Below are 16,955 nucleotides of genomic sequence, written 5' to 3' on the forward strand. Positions count from 1 at the left end.
CTTACAGCTTGAGTTAAATTTTAGGGGCTCACAAGGTTTGCACTGAGTTTTGGACTGTGAATTGTTCTATAACACTATGAATTTACACTATGAAGCCGCTCATGAAAGAAAGGTCTTGTCCTGCTATGGAGATGCCGGTCCAGATTTGATTTATTACATAGTACATTAAGGAAAAGGCAGGACTCCCTGCTTGGCTGTCTGTTTTGAATTGGGGTTCATTCTTCTACCATTATGCACCTACCCGAATCTGGGCTTATTACACAGTAACACAAGGGTACAAATTCTTTGGGAGCATTGTCCAGTACACAGATGGGTGTTGAGTAGCAAAGCTGATGGTTTAGAACATTATCGTGGCTTTGTCTTGTGATTTGGTATTGATGTTGAAGGTTATTGATCCATTGTCCTCTTACTAAAAAAAAAAGTATTATTGTTTTTAATTTCCTGTTATCTACAACATTGTTTGTCCCTTGTAAGAACACATGGGGTTTTCTATGAGCCTTAAAACACATTAGCCATTCCTCACACACGTGTATGGAAGGGCTTTTTATTTTACATTAAATGGCTTAGATTATCAAGGACAAACCTACTTGAAATCTCTCTATGACTGATAACCTTATTGTATACTCTAGCTAATAGCCACGGCTTTGTTTCCCAGTCCTGTGCGTCGCACATGGGTCGCCATAGAAAGTGCAGGTTGGCAAGGGACCAAGTCTGAGACCTATAAGTACTAATAGCTGTGCCCTCAAGAGGAGTCATAGTGCCACATTAAGCATCGAGTGGAGCACTATAGGAGAAATTAACCTCACTCACTCCACGCCTTTCAGACAGGCACAATAGAAGTGGTAAAGGGAATAACATCAGGAGATCCATAACTATTATTGCCGTGGAGGGCTGGGCACTTTGTATTTAATAAATCCCTGCTAAAATGTGATATACAAATGCATGCATTAACATTTTTTTTCCCATTTTCGACTCTAAATGCCAACATTGTATTCCGACTTTCATTAATTTGTGAAATTTTTGGTTTTACGCAATTAGAGGTATTATGTTAGAGTTGATTGAACTTTGTTAAAAGAATTGTATTATTGTAAGAACTCGGCGGATATAGATAAGCAGTATATTCATTTGTGTTATCTGCTGTAGATTCCAACTCAATGATTTCAAATCATATTGGGGATTGTGTTGAACCCGTGAAATTCCAAGGATCCCTTCTGTAAGGGGTTATTTACAGGCAGTCCCCGGGTTACGTACAAGATAGGTTCCGTAGGTTTGTTCTTGACTTGAATTTGTAAGTAAGTCGGAACTGTATACTTTATAATTGTAACCCCAGTCAAATTATTTTTGGTCTCTGTGACAATTGGATTTTAAAAATGTTGGGTTGTCATTAGAACCAGGATTAACAATAAAGCTTCATTACAGACACCTGTGATAACTGTTATAGCTGATTATTGTAGCCTAAGAAAAAAGTACAGTAACTTACCAAAATCCAGAGGTCCATTTGTAACTACGGGTCATCTGTAAGTCAGGTTTTCTTAAAGGGGTATTCCCATCTGGGGATTTACATTTAATTAAATCCATTTGCCATATGTAAACATTTCTTCAATTGGATGTTAATTAAAAAAAATGTTCCTGTGTGAAGATAATTTCTCATAAATGTAGTCATGTTGTCCCTTAGAAACCAGATAGCTTCCTCGGATACGACCACGTCACACTTTGGAAGCGGTGGCCAGACATGCGCTATAGAGTCCTGCCGGACCACCAGGATTCAGCAATCATTACCACAGGACGGCTTTGCGACATGCAGTAACTCCCGGACATTTTATATACAATAACCTTTTGTTTCTTTGTGCACTCACTCCATCAGAGGTGGCCGTATCCGAGGAAGCCATCTCGTTTCTAAGGGGCAACATGACTACATTTATGAGAAATTATCTTCACACAGGAACATTTTTTTAATAACAACTAATTGAAGAAATGTTTATATATGGTAAATTAATGAAACTGAATGTGAGTGCCCAGACGAGAATACCCCTGTAAGTAGGGGAACGCCTATATTTGATAATTCTGACAAATGCTTTCTTCTAGCTTGGGTCTGTAGATTTATACCAGTCTGCCCTCATTACAATAAAATTTGCAATAATGTTCCATTTCTGTCACAAAGGAGACCCCTGAACAGTTGGCAGGGTACACCATGAAGGGGACACTAGCAGTACTAATTGGATAGTTATAGTATGTAGCTATACTCCACCCAGTTGCCAATTTATAGCTAAGATTTTTTGAGGACTTGGTAAATTTTCTCCCAGAAATGTTAAATTATGGGAAATGCAGGTATTTGTCGGAAAGAATCAACCTGGGGGTCTGTTTTATTAAGTATATTGTAAGCTGAAGTTTTTGGAAGCAGTATTGCGATAAAACCACAGAATTGGTCCAGCTCTATGCTGATATTTTTCATGAGGTAGTTGAACTATGAAGACTTGTCTTAAGAGCAAACTCAAAATATAATGGATGCGTTACAGATAGGAGGAAAACCTGGTTCCTGCCGAGCTGAGTTGTATGGCTATTGTCCACAGTGTTGACACTGTTAGGAGAGGAAGCCTTGATAGACATCTGTCATAAAGCAGAGCAGATGGCTTCATTTATTGAATAGTTGGTCTACTTTTCTGTTCTTGTTGGCCTCTTTTACTATTGGTACAGCAGTACTGTTCATTATCAACAAAGGTATCAATGAAGTTAAAGGAAAAAATACAGCAATAACAGCTATGTGCTGCACACCTCTCGTGGAGCTACAGGCAGTCAAGGGTTGATCCAGTAAACCCAAATTGTAAAACATAGAAAATAAGTTCTGCTGAGCAACGCCCTAGAAGAAGCCGTATAGGGCGAAACCCAGGGTCGGGCGAGAACGTGTAGCTTGGGTCCAGATTGGAGTTTTATATGAGCATTTTTATAGCTCTTTTGTGAGTATGTTTTTAATCTAAATAAATCCTGAGTGTAAACTGTACTATGCTATCTGCGGGTGAATTTCTTCCAGCGATCTACCGCAACATATGTTGCATACGGAGGAGGTCACAGGAAAAACGCAGGAGTGTTGGTCTGAATAGCGGTATATTCTTATCGGAGGATTCAGGAATTGTGCTGGAGGAGAGTGAACTGCTCTATTTTGTGAGTGACATTTGGAAGAAGGACACACGGAAACAAGAGAATCGGGAGCTCCAGTCAGAACAATATGAACATATGAACAATACACTGTTCACTCTGGCGAGTCACTGCTATATAAAGACAAGCAGAACCTCTTTACCAAGTTGATCACAGATTTATAAAATCTGTTGAAGGTTCGCTCCTGAGACGTGTAGATGTAGATGTGTACTGCATCTTATCCTTGTTTCTGCATTTTATATGTATTGTGCCATTTTGGATGAATAAACCTGGACAACGGAACATGTGAGTGCCAATCAACTTCTTCGCATCCTTTTCCTTATCCATGAGATTGGAAGACCTTTCCCTGGATTGAGCACCTGGCGGTGAGCGGACCTGGCTTTCATTTGTTTTTCCATTGTTTGAATTAATTCAATGTAGCAGCACAGTGACGAGGCTCCACTATTTTCCTTCTTGATCCACTGTTCCATGCAACACTGTCCCCCTAGGAGGAACCGGAAGTAGTACTGCAGTGCTACAAAATTTCTCAAGGCTTACACAGGTGGTTATGCATTCAGCTTAATTACCCCAGGTGAGAGCACATAGAAAATTTATTTGAACCAACGGGTGTTTGCCCTCTTGTGTCTTCTTTGTCCTTTTTTCCCCCCTCTCCTTAGTCTACCATGCCATGAAGAACAAGAAATATCAAAACCATATTCTTATGCTTTATGCGAGAGTCAAACAAGTTTTACAAGAGTTCCTCAAAAACTGGACATGAGCTCACCACACTTTGGGGGGAGATTTATCAAGTTGTTTGTGTCAGAAATCTGGAGTAAAAAACTGCCTGAGATGCCTCCTCGCCCCACATTTGTTAAGTGTTTTACACCATTTTTGGGCACTTTTCTGACTTTTATAAAAAGTGGTGTGACCTGTGGAAAGGGGCGTGGTCTTGCTACAAAAAGTCAGTGGGGTGCATTTACTTAAAACGGTAATGCTGCACGATGTGCAGTTTCCCTGTGTATAGTGCAGAGGTTACCAGATTCAGGATTTCCGGCGCTTGTTCTTCATGAATCTGCCGCTCCAACTTTTTATTGGTGCACCTTTAACATGGGGCATGCAACACATTATTGTTGGATTGTGCAAAAGTGGCGCACTGTCCAACTGTGCACCAGAACGCCATTTCGATGTCTTGTGAAGAATAGTGCAGCCGTGCCACAAAAGGGCCATGTGGCACGGACACTTCTTAAATACCTGTGCAAACAATTTGCACTGAAAAGTCCAACTTAGTAAACTTAGTAAATGTGCCCCAGTGTGCCAAAAAATGAGTAAATGTCACACATTGAACTATATGAACTAATAAATACGGAAATACTGATAAATCTGGGGCAGAATAAGACTGGTCTAGTCATACACTGAACTGGTGTTATGTGCGACCTGTTGGTAAATTTCCCCTGTTGTCTGGGCAGAGAAACAGGCGGAGCCACAGTAAACCCTTTGGATTTGCCAACTTTCACCATACAATGAAAGCTCACCATGTATTAGGCACACACTCTACTGGGTGTAGGTGTTTTGAAGACTGGTTTTTATGGTTGATTTCTGAGATTCTCTATACATTCCTGCTCTTACTAAACAGGAGTCTGTATTTGACCATTGAGAATCTCTCCCTGACCAGGTCCACATTGCAGTTGACTATCTTTAAGATGTTCTGGTTGTCATGTCATCATCAGCAAGTCCTTCGGCCACGGGAGCAACAGTGATCTTGCTTCCTACCCAAAAGATTGTAGCAGGGGAAGATGTAACACAAGGCGCAGTAAGAGAAAATAAATGTCCCTCTGTTGGGTCCCACTTGGGAAGAAGAAGGGCAAAGAGTTGGTCTAGACAAGCTCATAAGATTTTGTGTCTACATTCTAAAACCCAATAAGACGTCATATGAGATGCATAACTTCCCATTGTGCGAGTGAGCTGTAAGGTTACGACTAGTAAGTGGTATCCTGAGAGAAAAGAGCCTTTTTACACTCAAAAGAAAGTGGATTTCACACCATAGTTTTTTTTCTTCTATATAAATAGGTTTCTTTTATAGTCAGTTGGTTATAAAAGTACTACCACTCCAGTGAGGAACCTGGCAGTGGTAGTTCAACAAGGACTTGAAACCCACAGGCAGCATACCCCCATTGTGTAACATACTATCAGGAAACAGGGGACAGCTGTAGGACAAAGGCAGCCATTCAGTGATCTCCCTTTCTTCCATGTGACATTGAATCTGCCTGTTCCCGTACACTAGGATCCATTGTTCTCCTCCTATTTATTTTAACATTACAGGCTTGTTACTCGCTGCGGCCGCTGTTTTCATTCAATCTGGCAATGGTCTTGAAAGCTTAGAACTTTCTATTCTAGCTTAAGGCGCATGCCATGTGTACCAGGACATGAAACAGTTGCTCTCACTTACCGTTGTTGTGTATTTTTTTCTTTTTCTAATTAATATTGTCATGAATTGGTTTGTGGGAATATTACATAGCGAACTTGATAGCTCTCGGTAGCGAGAGCCGGTTGTAGCTATAATATAAAATGCATAACAAACAGTTCTATTTTGTAGCAAAAGGAGATTTCCTGTTATCTGTGTTTGCAGGCTTTCTGGCTCGTATTCGGCAGGAATCCTTGCTGCAGGGTTATATTCATTTTCACGTCTAACATGGCAGTGGTCCATTGCAGCAGAGGTTTTCAGCCTGAACAATCTGTTTGTGGTGATGCTGATGGGTCTTACAGTGGAGTTTCACAAGGCGAAAACTGACAGCAAGAGATCAAAGGTAATTTTGTCTGGTTGGGTACATGCAGTTGGGGCAATGCCAAGTGAAATGGGGCATTTTCTGTCTCAATAACATATTTGTTCATTTATTTATAGGATCTTAATTGAATTTGATCATTTAGTTGCAATGTATAAAGAGTATTTTCCCTTTGAATTAAACAAGCCACTGTACTAGAAAGTCTTGGAAAGCTATGTGACATCCTCAGTAGTAGCAGTGGTGGTTACAGTGCTCTCCTTTAACTCCTACAAAGGTTTAAGGTCTGAAGCAGGTGAGGAAGCCCCCCCCCCCCTAATGTCCCCGCCTATTAGATGACTGCAGTAGATAGCAATGATGCATACGATGAATAATTAGAGGGATAGTAGGAAATACAAGGTCAGCAGACCAAGTACCAAGTCAAACCAAGAGAGTACAACAAAGACAAAATCGTTGAGTAGTCATAGGTGCAAACCAAGGTCACTTCCATTGGGCAACGCGATACAGAATCAGTAGGCAAGGAATAGTCAATAAAGAAAGCAGAAGCTTGCCAACTCAAATCCAGGTCAGGCAGATGAAACGCACACGTAGGTAGACCAAATCTGTGGCAGAGAAATCCAGCGACACAGAAGCTTTATAGCTGGCTATTGAGATGATTGAGAGGCAGCTGAGCAAACCCACTGAAGATTTTAACCCTCTTATTCCTCTCAGACCATCTTTACAAACACTTGTCAAATGGATTTGCCTTTAAACCCTGTCAGATGCAGCCAAAGCCTCTGACAAGCTCCTACACTTTTTATTGCTATCATACTACTAGCAGTTGGATGTGAGCTGGGAAGGAGAAATGTTGTTCACTTCTTGCCATGGATTCTGCAATAAAATAGTGCAAAACCCATAGTGGTTAACCAAAATTGGATCAATCCCATTGAATTTCACTTCTAATGCGTGGCAGGTTTTTCCTCAAAATGTGATGCAAGAACATAAACGAAGGGTTTACCTACACAAATCTAAAAGTAACATCCATAACAGTTCCATCCTATGTGGACCTCCCTTCTGGGGAATAGGAATCTTATTAGGCTGCCCATTGTTTGTTAAAATATACTGAACTCAATTTTTGGTGAACATGGAACACCAAACAACCTGTTATATGGAGAGAAAAAATGGTCAAGGCAATAATCTTCCAGTTTTTTTTATTAATAGTCGATAGTTTCAAAGAGTTGTAGACTTGTGCTTTTTATTAAACATCCACCTTTATTGGCCCCATGAGATCTTCACCATGGATTTCCTGCTATGTGATCCCACCAGAATAATCCCCCTCCTCCTCACATTCATACATTCTCAAGACCTCTGACAGTCTGGATGGGGTTAATAAGGTGTAGTGCAGTATTCATAGTCCTGCTTACCTTTTATTAAGGTGACTTTTTAGAAAGAAATAATACTTTTTAATGTTTTGTATACTAATTTATCATCTCAATTTTTTTTATAGATTTCTCTCTATGGTGCATTTTGTTGTGGACTTAGTTTGTGTAATCAGCACACCATTGTACTATATGTAGTATGCATTGTCATATGGGTTTTAGGACATCAGATCATGTACAAGGTTGGTATGCATTTATTTATGTACACACTGGAACGGGTGCAGAGGAGAGCAACCAAGATTATTAGGGGAATGATTAGCCTTATATACAATGAACCCCAAGTTTCTTCATTTGCCCCCCCCCCCCCCCCCATTCCCCTAATATTAGTTGCTCTCTTCTAGACCTGTTACAGCTCTACTATGTCCTTTTTATACACTGGTACTCAAAATTGTACACAATATTCCATGTGTGGTCTGACCAGGGATTTGTATAAGGACACAACTATGTCCTTATCATAAGAATCTATTCCTCTCTTAATACATCCTATAATTGTATTTGTGTTATTAGCAGTTGCCTGTTTCTGGTCATTAAAATTAAGTTTAACATCGACCAATACCCCCAAGTCCTTTTCTTATGAAACTACCAAGTAATCACTAGAACATAATTGTACTTTTTCCATGGCCTGAGTACATTCATTTACAATTTACATCCACATTAAACTTCATTAACCATTTCTCCGACCAATCGTCCAGTTTCCACAAATCCCTCTGTAATGTTATACTATCCTCCTCTGTATTAATTACTTTACAGAACTTGGTATCATCTGTAAATATTGAAACTTATCTGTGTAAACCCTCTATAACAGTGATGGCGAACCTTTTAGATACAGAGTGCCCAAACTACAACCAAAACCCACTTTCATGTTGCAAAGTGCTAACACGACTATTTAAGCAGTAACTTATTCACCTCTGCTGTATCACAAATTTCAATCATATTGGCGTCCTGAGGACACCAATACAATAGAAAGCAGGAGACATCTGGATTGTAGCTTCCCCCTAGGGTCCCCTGAAGAGGAAGAATCAGGGGACCCAAAGCAGGAGCTCCAATGACAATCCATCTCTGCCCACACCTTCTTGCTCCTCCTGTAGTCCTGGCAGCGCTGAGCGCTGAGCTCGGCACGTCCTGGGCTATCTTGGACTGCAGGAGGAAGCCTTGAGTCCTATCTGGTAAATTCTGTGCTGGGTGCCCAAAGAAAGGGCTCCGAGTGCCACCTCTGGCACCCGTGCCATAGGTTCGCCACCGCTGCTCTATAAGGTTATTAATGAAATAACAGCAGTATAAAGAAGTTCTGTTTATATAATGCATAAAACATTAGTGGTATAATACATTTGATAGGAGTCGTATCATACACAGCATGGTTTTGACTTACGATAACTGATTTAAATAACTGTAGTAATAAGTGAGATGTGAATTGAACTTGAACCATTAGTTTTTCTGTATGTGTCCTAAAGGAACATTTGTCAGTGTTTCTCTTTTGAATTGTTTGTTCTCTATTTCAATACCATTTTTTATGGAACCCAAGTTCTTGTTGAAAGAATGTCTTCACATGAGGTAGTCTGTGGGATTATTTCATGTGTAAATGATCTTGCTGTTATTACCGTAGCTCTTCATATGCCTGTTGATGGACACCCTTTTCTAAATTGTGTCCTAAGTTTGTTGATGAGTGTAGGATATTCTGGAAAATACACTTATAAGCCTCCTTCTTAGACTTTCCGAGTGGGTTATCTCAGCCTTGCAGGTCCTACCTATGGATATCAGGACAGTGATTCCAGCACAGGCAATGCAGGTTATGATACTCAGGAGTCCGGGCTAATAATATTGGCTTCACTTACATTCTCACTCTGCCATGCAAAAGAGATCAGTTCGAAGCAATTTCTAAATAATCCCTGAAGTCAGGAGATTTGACAGCATTCCCAGAGACTTGTTACAAATTGGGAAATCGTCTATGTGTAAAATAGTATTTGATGTTTTCCAGCCTCTTGTAAAAGTTGGTTGGCTGTAACACTCCATGTTTTCTGTGCAGGAATTGTCCTTGAGTTATTTGCTGAAGTTAGGGCTCTACTTCGCCACGGGGCTCTTACCTTATTCTTACCTAATTGTTTCCTCGTACTTCAATCAAGCCCGATGGACCTGGGGAGACCAAACGACTGTTCAAGGGCTCCTGACTCATTTACTTCGAGAGGAGTATGGGACATTCAGTCTGGTAAAACGCTCCCTCTTGTTTCCCCTCCTTTTGAAGTTCAGTAGAACTTTAGACGCAATATTTTCAGAAATTCCTTTCATTCTCTTTTTCAAGTGGTTAATCTGTTATTTAGCAGAATACAGTGGCTGGAATTAAATCCCGACCTCTGATTAATGTTGGTTAAAGGTCAGTTCCAGAAGTGCCTCTCTTTATTCCTATTTTCATATATTACTCTAATGGCCAAAAAAAAAAAAAAAGTAATGAAGATGATTTAGAATAATGTTATTGGGGGACATTTATTAGAAGTGTCTGAGGTAAAACTGTTCTGGTTGTCCATGGAAACCAATCAGAGCTCAGCTTTAATTTTATAAACATCTGTGGGAAATTGAAAAACAAGCCCTGATTGGTTGCCATGGGCAGAGTTCGGCACTCAGACTCTTTTCATAAATCTCTACCATTGGATGGAATTTCAGCAGATTGACAGAACTTTTGAGAGACTTCCAGTGGTATGTGTTGTATAAAAACTTCTCACTTGCATTCTCACTTTTAAAAGTTGATAAAAAAGCTAAAATAACCATAAACTGACAATGAGTACTTCCCGCTACTTAAACTACTACAGGGTTTTGTGGGTTGTTTTTCATTCTGATTATCGATTCCTACTTATTCTTGTCCCAAATTATTGAATAATCTTAATACATTTATATAGATTTTTTTTTTCTTGTACCACTAGGCAAAATCGGAAGCAGGATCCAGTATGGGAGAAATTCTGATGTAAGAACTTGACTTTATATAATTGTATATTCTATGGGTATTGTGAACAATACAAATGTCTCAGAATACTAGCAAGTATTGTACAGCAGCAGTTGTCTGTGCCTCTGACCTGACATTCTTCTAATCTGGCGGCCAAAAATATGTGTATGGGCCGGGTGATGTAAACACAGCTTCTTCTCCTATAGTAAAGTGAATTGGAGCCAGCTCAGCAAATGGACTTGGTGTCAGGTGGGGCCATTTATGGATATTCCTAGAGTACCCCTTTAAAGTACATGCGCTGCTCATGGTACAATATTGTGGATGATGGAAGTTATTATGAATGAGCAAACAGGAGAAGTTCAACTTCCAACTCACAAAACAGAAGTTTTACGGAAAAACTCAGGGTCAATAGAAAAATGCCAATGCCTAGCTAGAGTGGTTCGAAGCGCGTTATTTTGATGTATCGTATGATTGGTTTTAACTTATTTTTCCATTTCTATAACTTGAATTTATTTACATCTGATTTTATTTTATCTTGTAGGTTCCAGATAAACCTCATGTATATAGAAATCACGCCAGTGGCTCTGGGTCTAGCTCTTTTATGCTTGTACTTATGTTATACCAACAGGTACATATTCACAATTTGCTTTTACAGCTTGAAGGGGTTATCCGGGTTTTAAAAATAACTGAGGCCCGGGCTGGGGAGGGCTAGTTAAACATAACAAACATCTACTTACCTCGTCCAGCGCCGCCGATGTCCCGCTCCGTGGCCGGTCTTCTCTGGGCGCCGGTTTCATTACAAGGGTGCACAGGGAGCTTCTGGCCGGCTGGAAGCTCCTATCCGATACCATCTCTCAGCGCTTACAACGCTGAGAGATAGGGACGGATAGGAGGAGCCGGCCACATGTTTATTATGTTTATTATATTTATTATGTTTATTATGTTTAAATAGCCCTCCCCAGCCCAGCCAAAAGAAATTTTTAAAACCCGGATAATCCCTTTTAATACTGTATGTATTTACCTATGTAAGTTTTTAATGGTATTAGAAGTCTATTTTACAGGGAACCTGTCAGTAGGTTGAGGGCACATGCAGCTAGGGTTTAGGGTCGCAAACCTTTTCACCTTTCCTGCGTCCCTGGTGTCTTTTGATCAAATGGATCTGCTCCAGTGAGCTGCTGCTGCTGGCTGAAAAACCCTCAAAAACCCCCAAAATGGCTGTAGACCAACCTTTTAGAGACACTGAGTGCCCACTTATTTTTCACAAAGTGCCAACACAGCAATATAAGCAGTAACTTGTTTCTCCCTGCTCTGTTACAGCTCTCAGTCGTATCTGTGTCCTGTGGACACAAATACAGTAAAAAGGAGAAGAAAATGTAGCTTCTATCCATGTCCCCCGAAACAGGAAAAATCTCTGAAATATTTGAAATTGTAGTGGGTTGTCCTGCATAGTCTACAATGTGTTCGTTCTCTTCAAAACTGATGCTGTTTTGTAATGCATTTTGTTTTTTATTTTCTATTTCAGAGATTCCAACCTTTCCATAGTTTTGCTGTTTACCACAATGCTTCTTGGCTATTCGTTATTTTTCTCCTGGAGAGCAAATTTAGACATTACCAAGCCTTTATTCTTGGGCGTGGTAAGTACTCATCTTAGTGGCTTTAGTTTGACATTTGATATGTAAAATGTGATCTATAAATGGGGTTTCCAAGCTACAGATATAAAGGACCTATCCTAAGAGTAGATCTTTAATTTCCTATTTGTTGGGGTCCATCTTTTGGCATCGGTCAGCTGTTATCTGTAGCTAATAAAGAGTAAATGGAACAGGAGCAGACATCCATGCTCTCTGTGTAGTGGTTGAACCTAGTCACTGCAGCTTAGCTGATCTTCAGCAGCCAGGGTGGCAATATACAGAGAACGGATGGATCTGCTCCCTAGTTCAATTTCTTTTATAAACAGCTCATTTGTGGGAGTGCTGGGTGTTGGTCCCACACTAATTTGGTTTTGAGGACCTATTCTGTGCCTAAGCCTAGTAAACCTTTCAAATTATGAGATAAATATTTATTTAGACACACTTCTGCCCCTTTAACCATTGCTCTGATGCCAGGACAGGCTTGACATGGTCATGACACACAAGGGGGCTTATTTACTAAGGCTCCACGGATCACACTTTCATCTGATTTTTTCGAAATTTTCGGGATATGTGCCGCTGTGACAGGTATTTAACTGGGGATTTTGTCGCACATGATAAGATTATGGCGCAGCTGTGCTGGCTTTCATGGGACAGAAATCGGGCAACGGTCGATCCGACTGATTCGGACTGAGGAAGGGATTTAACATTCAAATTGTCTCGCAAAACAATGCCCTTAAATACACTGGGAAGAAGAAGGTGAACTCTGTCGGACCTGAGCGGGGAAGCGACACCTGCAGGATATCGGGTGCACGAACTTAGTGAATCGCGGCACAGTGCATTCCGGTCAGACAATGCACTTTCTTGGAACGTGACAGGACGGGTAAGTAAATGTGCCCCAATATGTTCTATCCAACCCTGGATGGATTCATTTTCATAAGAGATGTCAAGATTTCATTGGTTGATCAACCACTCAGCTACTGGGTGGAGCAGCGGCCTACTTTAGCCAGTGATTGGCTGAGCTGCTTCGTTCAATGTTTTCTGTGGTTTTGGGAGACATCCAAGAAGTCCAGTAGGTGGGAACCTGGGAGCATTGGGAACAGAGCGGGGAGCGGAGCGGTAAGTTAGGGATTTTTTTTATTTTAACTAGATTTTATTAGGTCAGAAGATCAAGTTTGGAAAACGACATCCATTTCTGTTGCCAATTAAAAAGTTGTAAATTTATTATTTCCACTTTATTATTTGTTCATTTTTGTGCAAAAAGGTGGAGTTACGCTCTGAGTTGTAGAAAAGTTGAAGAAATGCTTCTACTAGGGAACTGTTTACTGCATGTAAATCCTTTGCCACGCTGAACTGTCATTTTATCCCATAGGTGGAGCGGTTTTGGATGCAGAGTAATATTGTGGTATGTACTCTGGGGGGACATGGCCTGTCTCTAGCGATGCACAGTATCAGATCAAAAATGGCAAACAAAGACTTCACAATCTACATTGAATGGATTTTCACGGTGGCGCTTGTTGCACACCAGATTCATGCTAACTACAGGTAGATCTATTTTTGAAATTCCAAAACAAAAAATTCCAATAGTCCACTTTCAGCAAATAATTGATATTTTGTGTGTGCAATGAAAATCAATACGAGTTTCCAATATACTTTCTGTATCAATTCCTCAGTGTTCTAGATCTCTACTTGCTGTCATTCTATAGGAAGCTCCATTGTTTTCTTCCAGTGGATAGAAACTTGTCCCTGGTCATGTGATGTCATACAGGTGCACGACTTGTTATACCACAGAGAGTAATCAGAGCTATGTGATTATATAACAAGCTGTGCACCTGTCTGACGTCACATGACCAGAGACCAGTTTTTATCCAAGGCAATAAATAATGAAGCCTTATGGTGAAGGGCGGCAAGCAGAGATTTTTAACGCTTCAAGGACCACGTCATCTTTGTGTTTCCATTTTTCACTCCAGTCTTATTTTTCAATGTGCAGAGCTGTACCTAACAAATTGCACTTCCTAGTTGCTTCATTTTATTTTCCATGCAGTTACTGGGAAGTTGAAAACAAAATCCAAATGTGAGGAAATTGTAGAAAAACTGCATTTTGGCCAATTTCTTGTGGACACAGTTTTCACTGCTTGCTCCAAATTACATCTCTAATTTATTCCTTGGGTCACTATAATCACGGGGATAATAAATTTATATAGGTTTTATAATATTTAATAGATTTTTTTTTTTTTTAAATATAAACCTATTGTACAAAAAAAAAAAATTCTTCATTTTGCCCTATCCTTACACCAACTTTTTCATAGTTTGGTGTACGGAGCTGTGTAAGATTTTTACAGGACATGATGACATTTTCATTGCTAATATGTGTTTGCAAAATGGCACTTTGGAAATTTGGGTGCTATTTCCCCACTGGCACACTGTTATAGATCCTGCTGAATGAGAGGTCTTGGAGACTCCAGGCTGTCATGGGAATGGATCGTTGCTCGCTGATGACATCACCGGGAGAGAGCGACGACCAGAAATAGCGGCACCTCTGGCATCTACCTGCAGCAGGCGGCACCGATCACAGGTGCGGTGGGCGTTTGTAGCCAACACCCACTATTTTTGAAAAGGGCTCAGCCCATGAGCCCTCTTCATACATCCAAAACAGCATTATGATGTACATGGACATGCAAAAGGTTAAAACTGTGAGGAATTGATACAGAAAGTATATTGGAAAATTGTAGAATTTATCATTACACAAACAATATCAATAATTTTATAGAACATGGACAACCCCTTTAAGATGGCATCTACGAGACTTGGTTCAGACTGGGTCAATAGATTTGTACTTCAGGAGTTTATACAGAACCACTCAGAAGGAATTCAGGTCAGTGGTACATGATCCTGGTGTCTTCTTCTGCTCCAGTTTTATTGACACACAGATTCAGACTAAAACAATTCATCTCCATCTGTTGTTAGATGTTACCTCTTTCACTTTCTATTTGTAGTGTTTGTGATCAAAGCAGCAACTATGCAGTAGACAAGTTTGCAAAAAATATTTTGTCCTCGATGCCCCAGAATGCTATCATTTTATTGAGAGGTGATCTGCCGGGAAATTCATTGCGTTATCTACATTATTGTGAGGGACTCCGTCCTGATCTTTCCTTAGTGGATCAAGAGGTGAGTTGAGGATCCAATATGGGCAATGGTAATGGACTTGCTATCAAATCATGACCTCAGTTTATTAGAAGCTTTGGACTATATAAAACTTTGTAAGACTTCTTTTGTTTTAATGGCGTTGTCTGATCTTATTGGTGACTTGCTATCAACATTTAGCTTGGTGATTGGCTGCAGAGGTCACATGTATGAATAGTTCGAAAAGAATGGGACAACCAGAAAAAAACATTAAAGAATATGACATCGGCGATTACATCCTGTGATATCATCAAAGAATTTCCTTCCTAAATGGATAGCCATGGTTGTTCAGTCTTTTGCTTTTTGGAGATAACATTGGAGAACATGGGACCATTTCTTCTACGATCCGTTATTGTTACATTTGGATTACACACATTACACACATGTGTTATGCCATTCAGTTTGTGGTAGTTATTACTTACTTGTACTTGTTATGACTTGTCTTGTGCAGATGATGACATATGAGTGGTATCTACCAAAGACTGCAAAACACTTGTCCGGAGTCCATTTTCCTGGCACTAAGTGGAATCCTGTGGCAACAAAACTTCCAGATGGAACGGTCACCTTTAACCTTCAGCATTTTCTCAAAGTAAATGAAAAGTAAGGGTTAAGTGTCCTGTGAGGGGGGGGGGGGGGGTATTTATGATAAATCTATTATAAGCATTTATTTTCTTGTGTTCTGCTCGTCTACACATCTTGTGTCGGGGATTTCTATGCGAGGTATAAATCTTTACAAATAATATCTACCACTTATAATCTCATCGCTGATTAAGAAGAATAGGGGAAGAGGACAATTACAGGCGGTCCCCTACTTAAGGACACCCGGCTTACAGACAACCTCCAGTTACAAATGGACCTCTGGATGTTGGTAATTTACTGTACTTTAGCCTTAGGCTACAATAAACAGCTATAACAGTTATCACAGGTGTCTGTAATGAAGCTTTATTATTAATCCTGGTTCTTATGTCAACCCAACATTTTAAAAAATTAATTGTCACAGACACCAAAAAGAATTTGGCTGGGGTTACAATGATAAAATATACAATTTTGACTTACATACAAATTCAACTTACGAACACACCTACAGAACCTATCTTGTACGTAACCCGGGGACTGCCTGTAGTCTGTATCATTTGTAATCTTTGAACCTTCCGCAATATCATCTAATATATAAAGCTGAGTGTATGTGTGTGTGTCCGCTAAAGCAGTCAGCACCGTCGTGTATACAGTCACATCCGCTCTCTGTGACTCAGGGACTGTCATAAACTCGGTTTTGAGGCAAAATTTTCATCCCGCACTCCCGCAACGTATACAGGAGCCATTGTCTGCTGCTGCTGCTGCTGCTGTGGCAGTTGGAAGCTGAGCCGTGATTGGTTGCTGTTCTGCCACAGGTTATTAATATGAGCTCTGAGCTGTGATTGGTTACTATAGGCAATGAGAGGCAGACAGGCTGTGACTGACTGACAGGGACTGACTGACAGTGGCAGATAAAATATTTTTAAGGGCGGCACGGTGGCTGAGTGTGTAGCACTTCTGCCTTGCAGCACTGGGGTCCTGGGTTCGAATCCCACCCAGGTCAACATCTGCAAAGAGTTTGTATGTTCTCTCCGTGTTTGCGTGGGTTTCCTCCGGGTACTCCGGTTTCCTCCCACACTTCAAAACGTACTGTTAGGTTGTTTAGATTGTGAGCCCCATGGGGACAGGGACCAATTTGATATGCTTGTGCAGCGCTGCGTAATCTGTGTGCGCTATATAAATAAAGAATTATTATTATTATTATTATTATTATTTCTATTAAGCTAAGAGCAGTTATTTACTATCCCAGGCAACGCTAGGAGCTAGGAGCAGTGTTCAGTTTTCCTACAGCACTCCCACTGGTCAGATGAAT

General features: G+C 40.3%; 1 protein-coding gene across 1 annotated transcript in view; it reads left to right on the top strand.

Moving 5' to 3' along the window:
* The window catches only part of TMEM260 (transmembrane protein 260), a 50,455-nt gene that overhangs the window by 22,619 nt on the left and 10,881 nt on the right, over positions 1–16,955 (top strand). Inside the window, exons 5-13 of the mRNA XM_072115748.1 lie at positions 5,759–5,936; positions 7,396–7,509; positions 9,351–9,530; positions 10,240–10,280; positions 10,801–10,887; positions 11,782–11,893; positions 13,257–13,429; positions 14,881–15,052; positions 15,519–15,667. Of these exons, the coding sequence (XP_071971849.1) occupies positions 5,759–5,936; positions 7,396–7,509; positions 9,351–9,530; positions 10,240–10,280; positions 10,801–10,887; positions 11,782–11,893; positions 13,257–13,429; positions 14,881–15,052; positions 15,519–15,667 (1,206 nt within the window). The remainder of the gene's footprint in view (positions 1–5,758; positions 5,937–7,395; positions 7,510–9,350; positions 9,531–10,239; positions 10,281–10,800; positions 10,888–11,781; positions 11,894–13,256; positions 13,430–14,880; positions 15,053–15,518; positions 15,668–16,955) is intronic.

The sequence above is a fragment of the Engystomops pustulosus genome, chromosome 7 (assembly GCF_040894005.1).
Source record: "Engystomops pustulosus chromosome 7, aEngPut4.maternal, whole genome shotgun sequence".
In the NCBI taxonomy this organism is placed as follows: domain Eukaryota; kingdom Metazoa; phylum Chordata; class Amphibia; order Anura; family Leptodactylidae; genus Engystomops; species Engystomops pustulosus.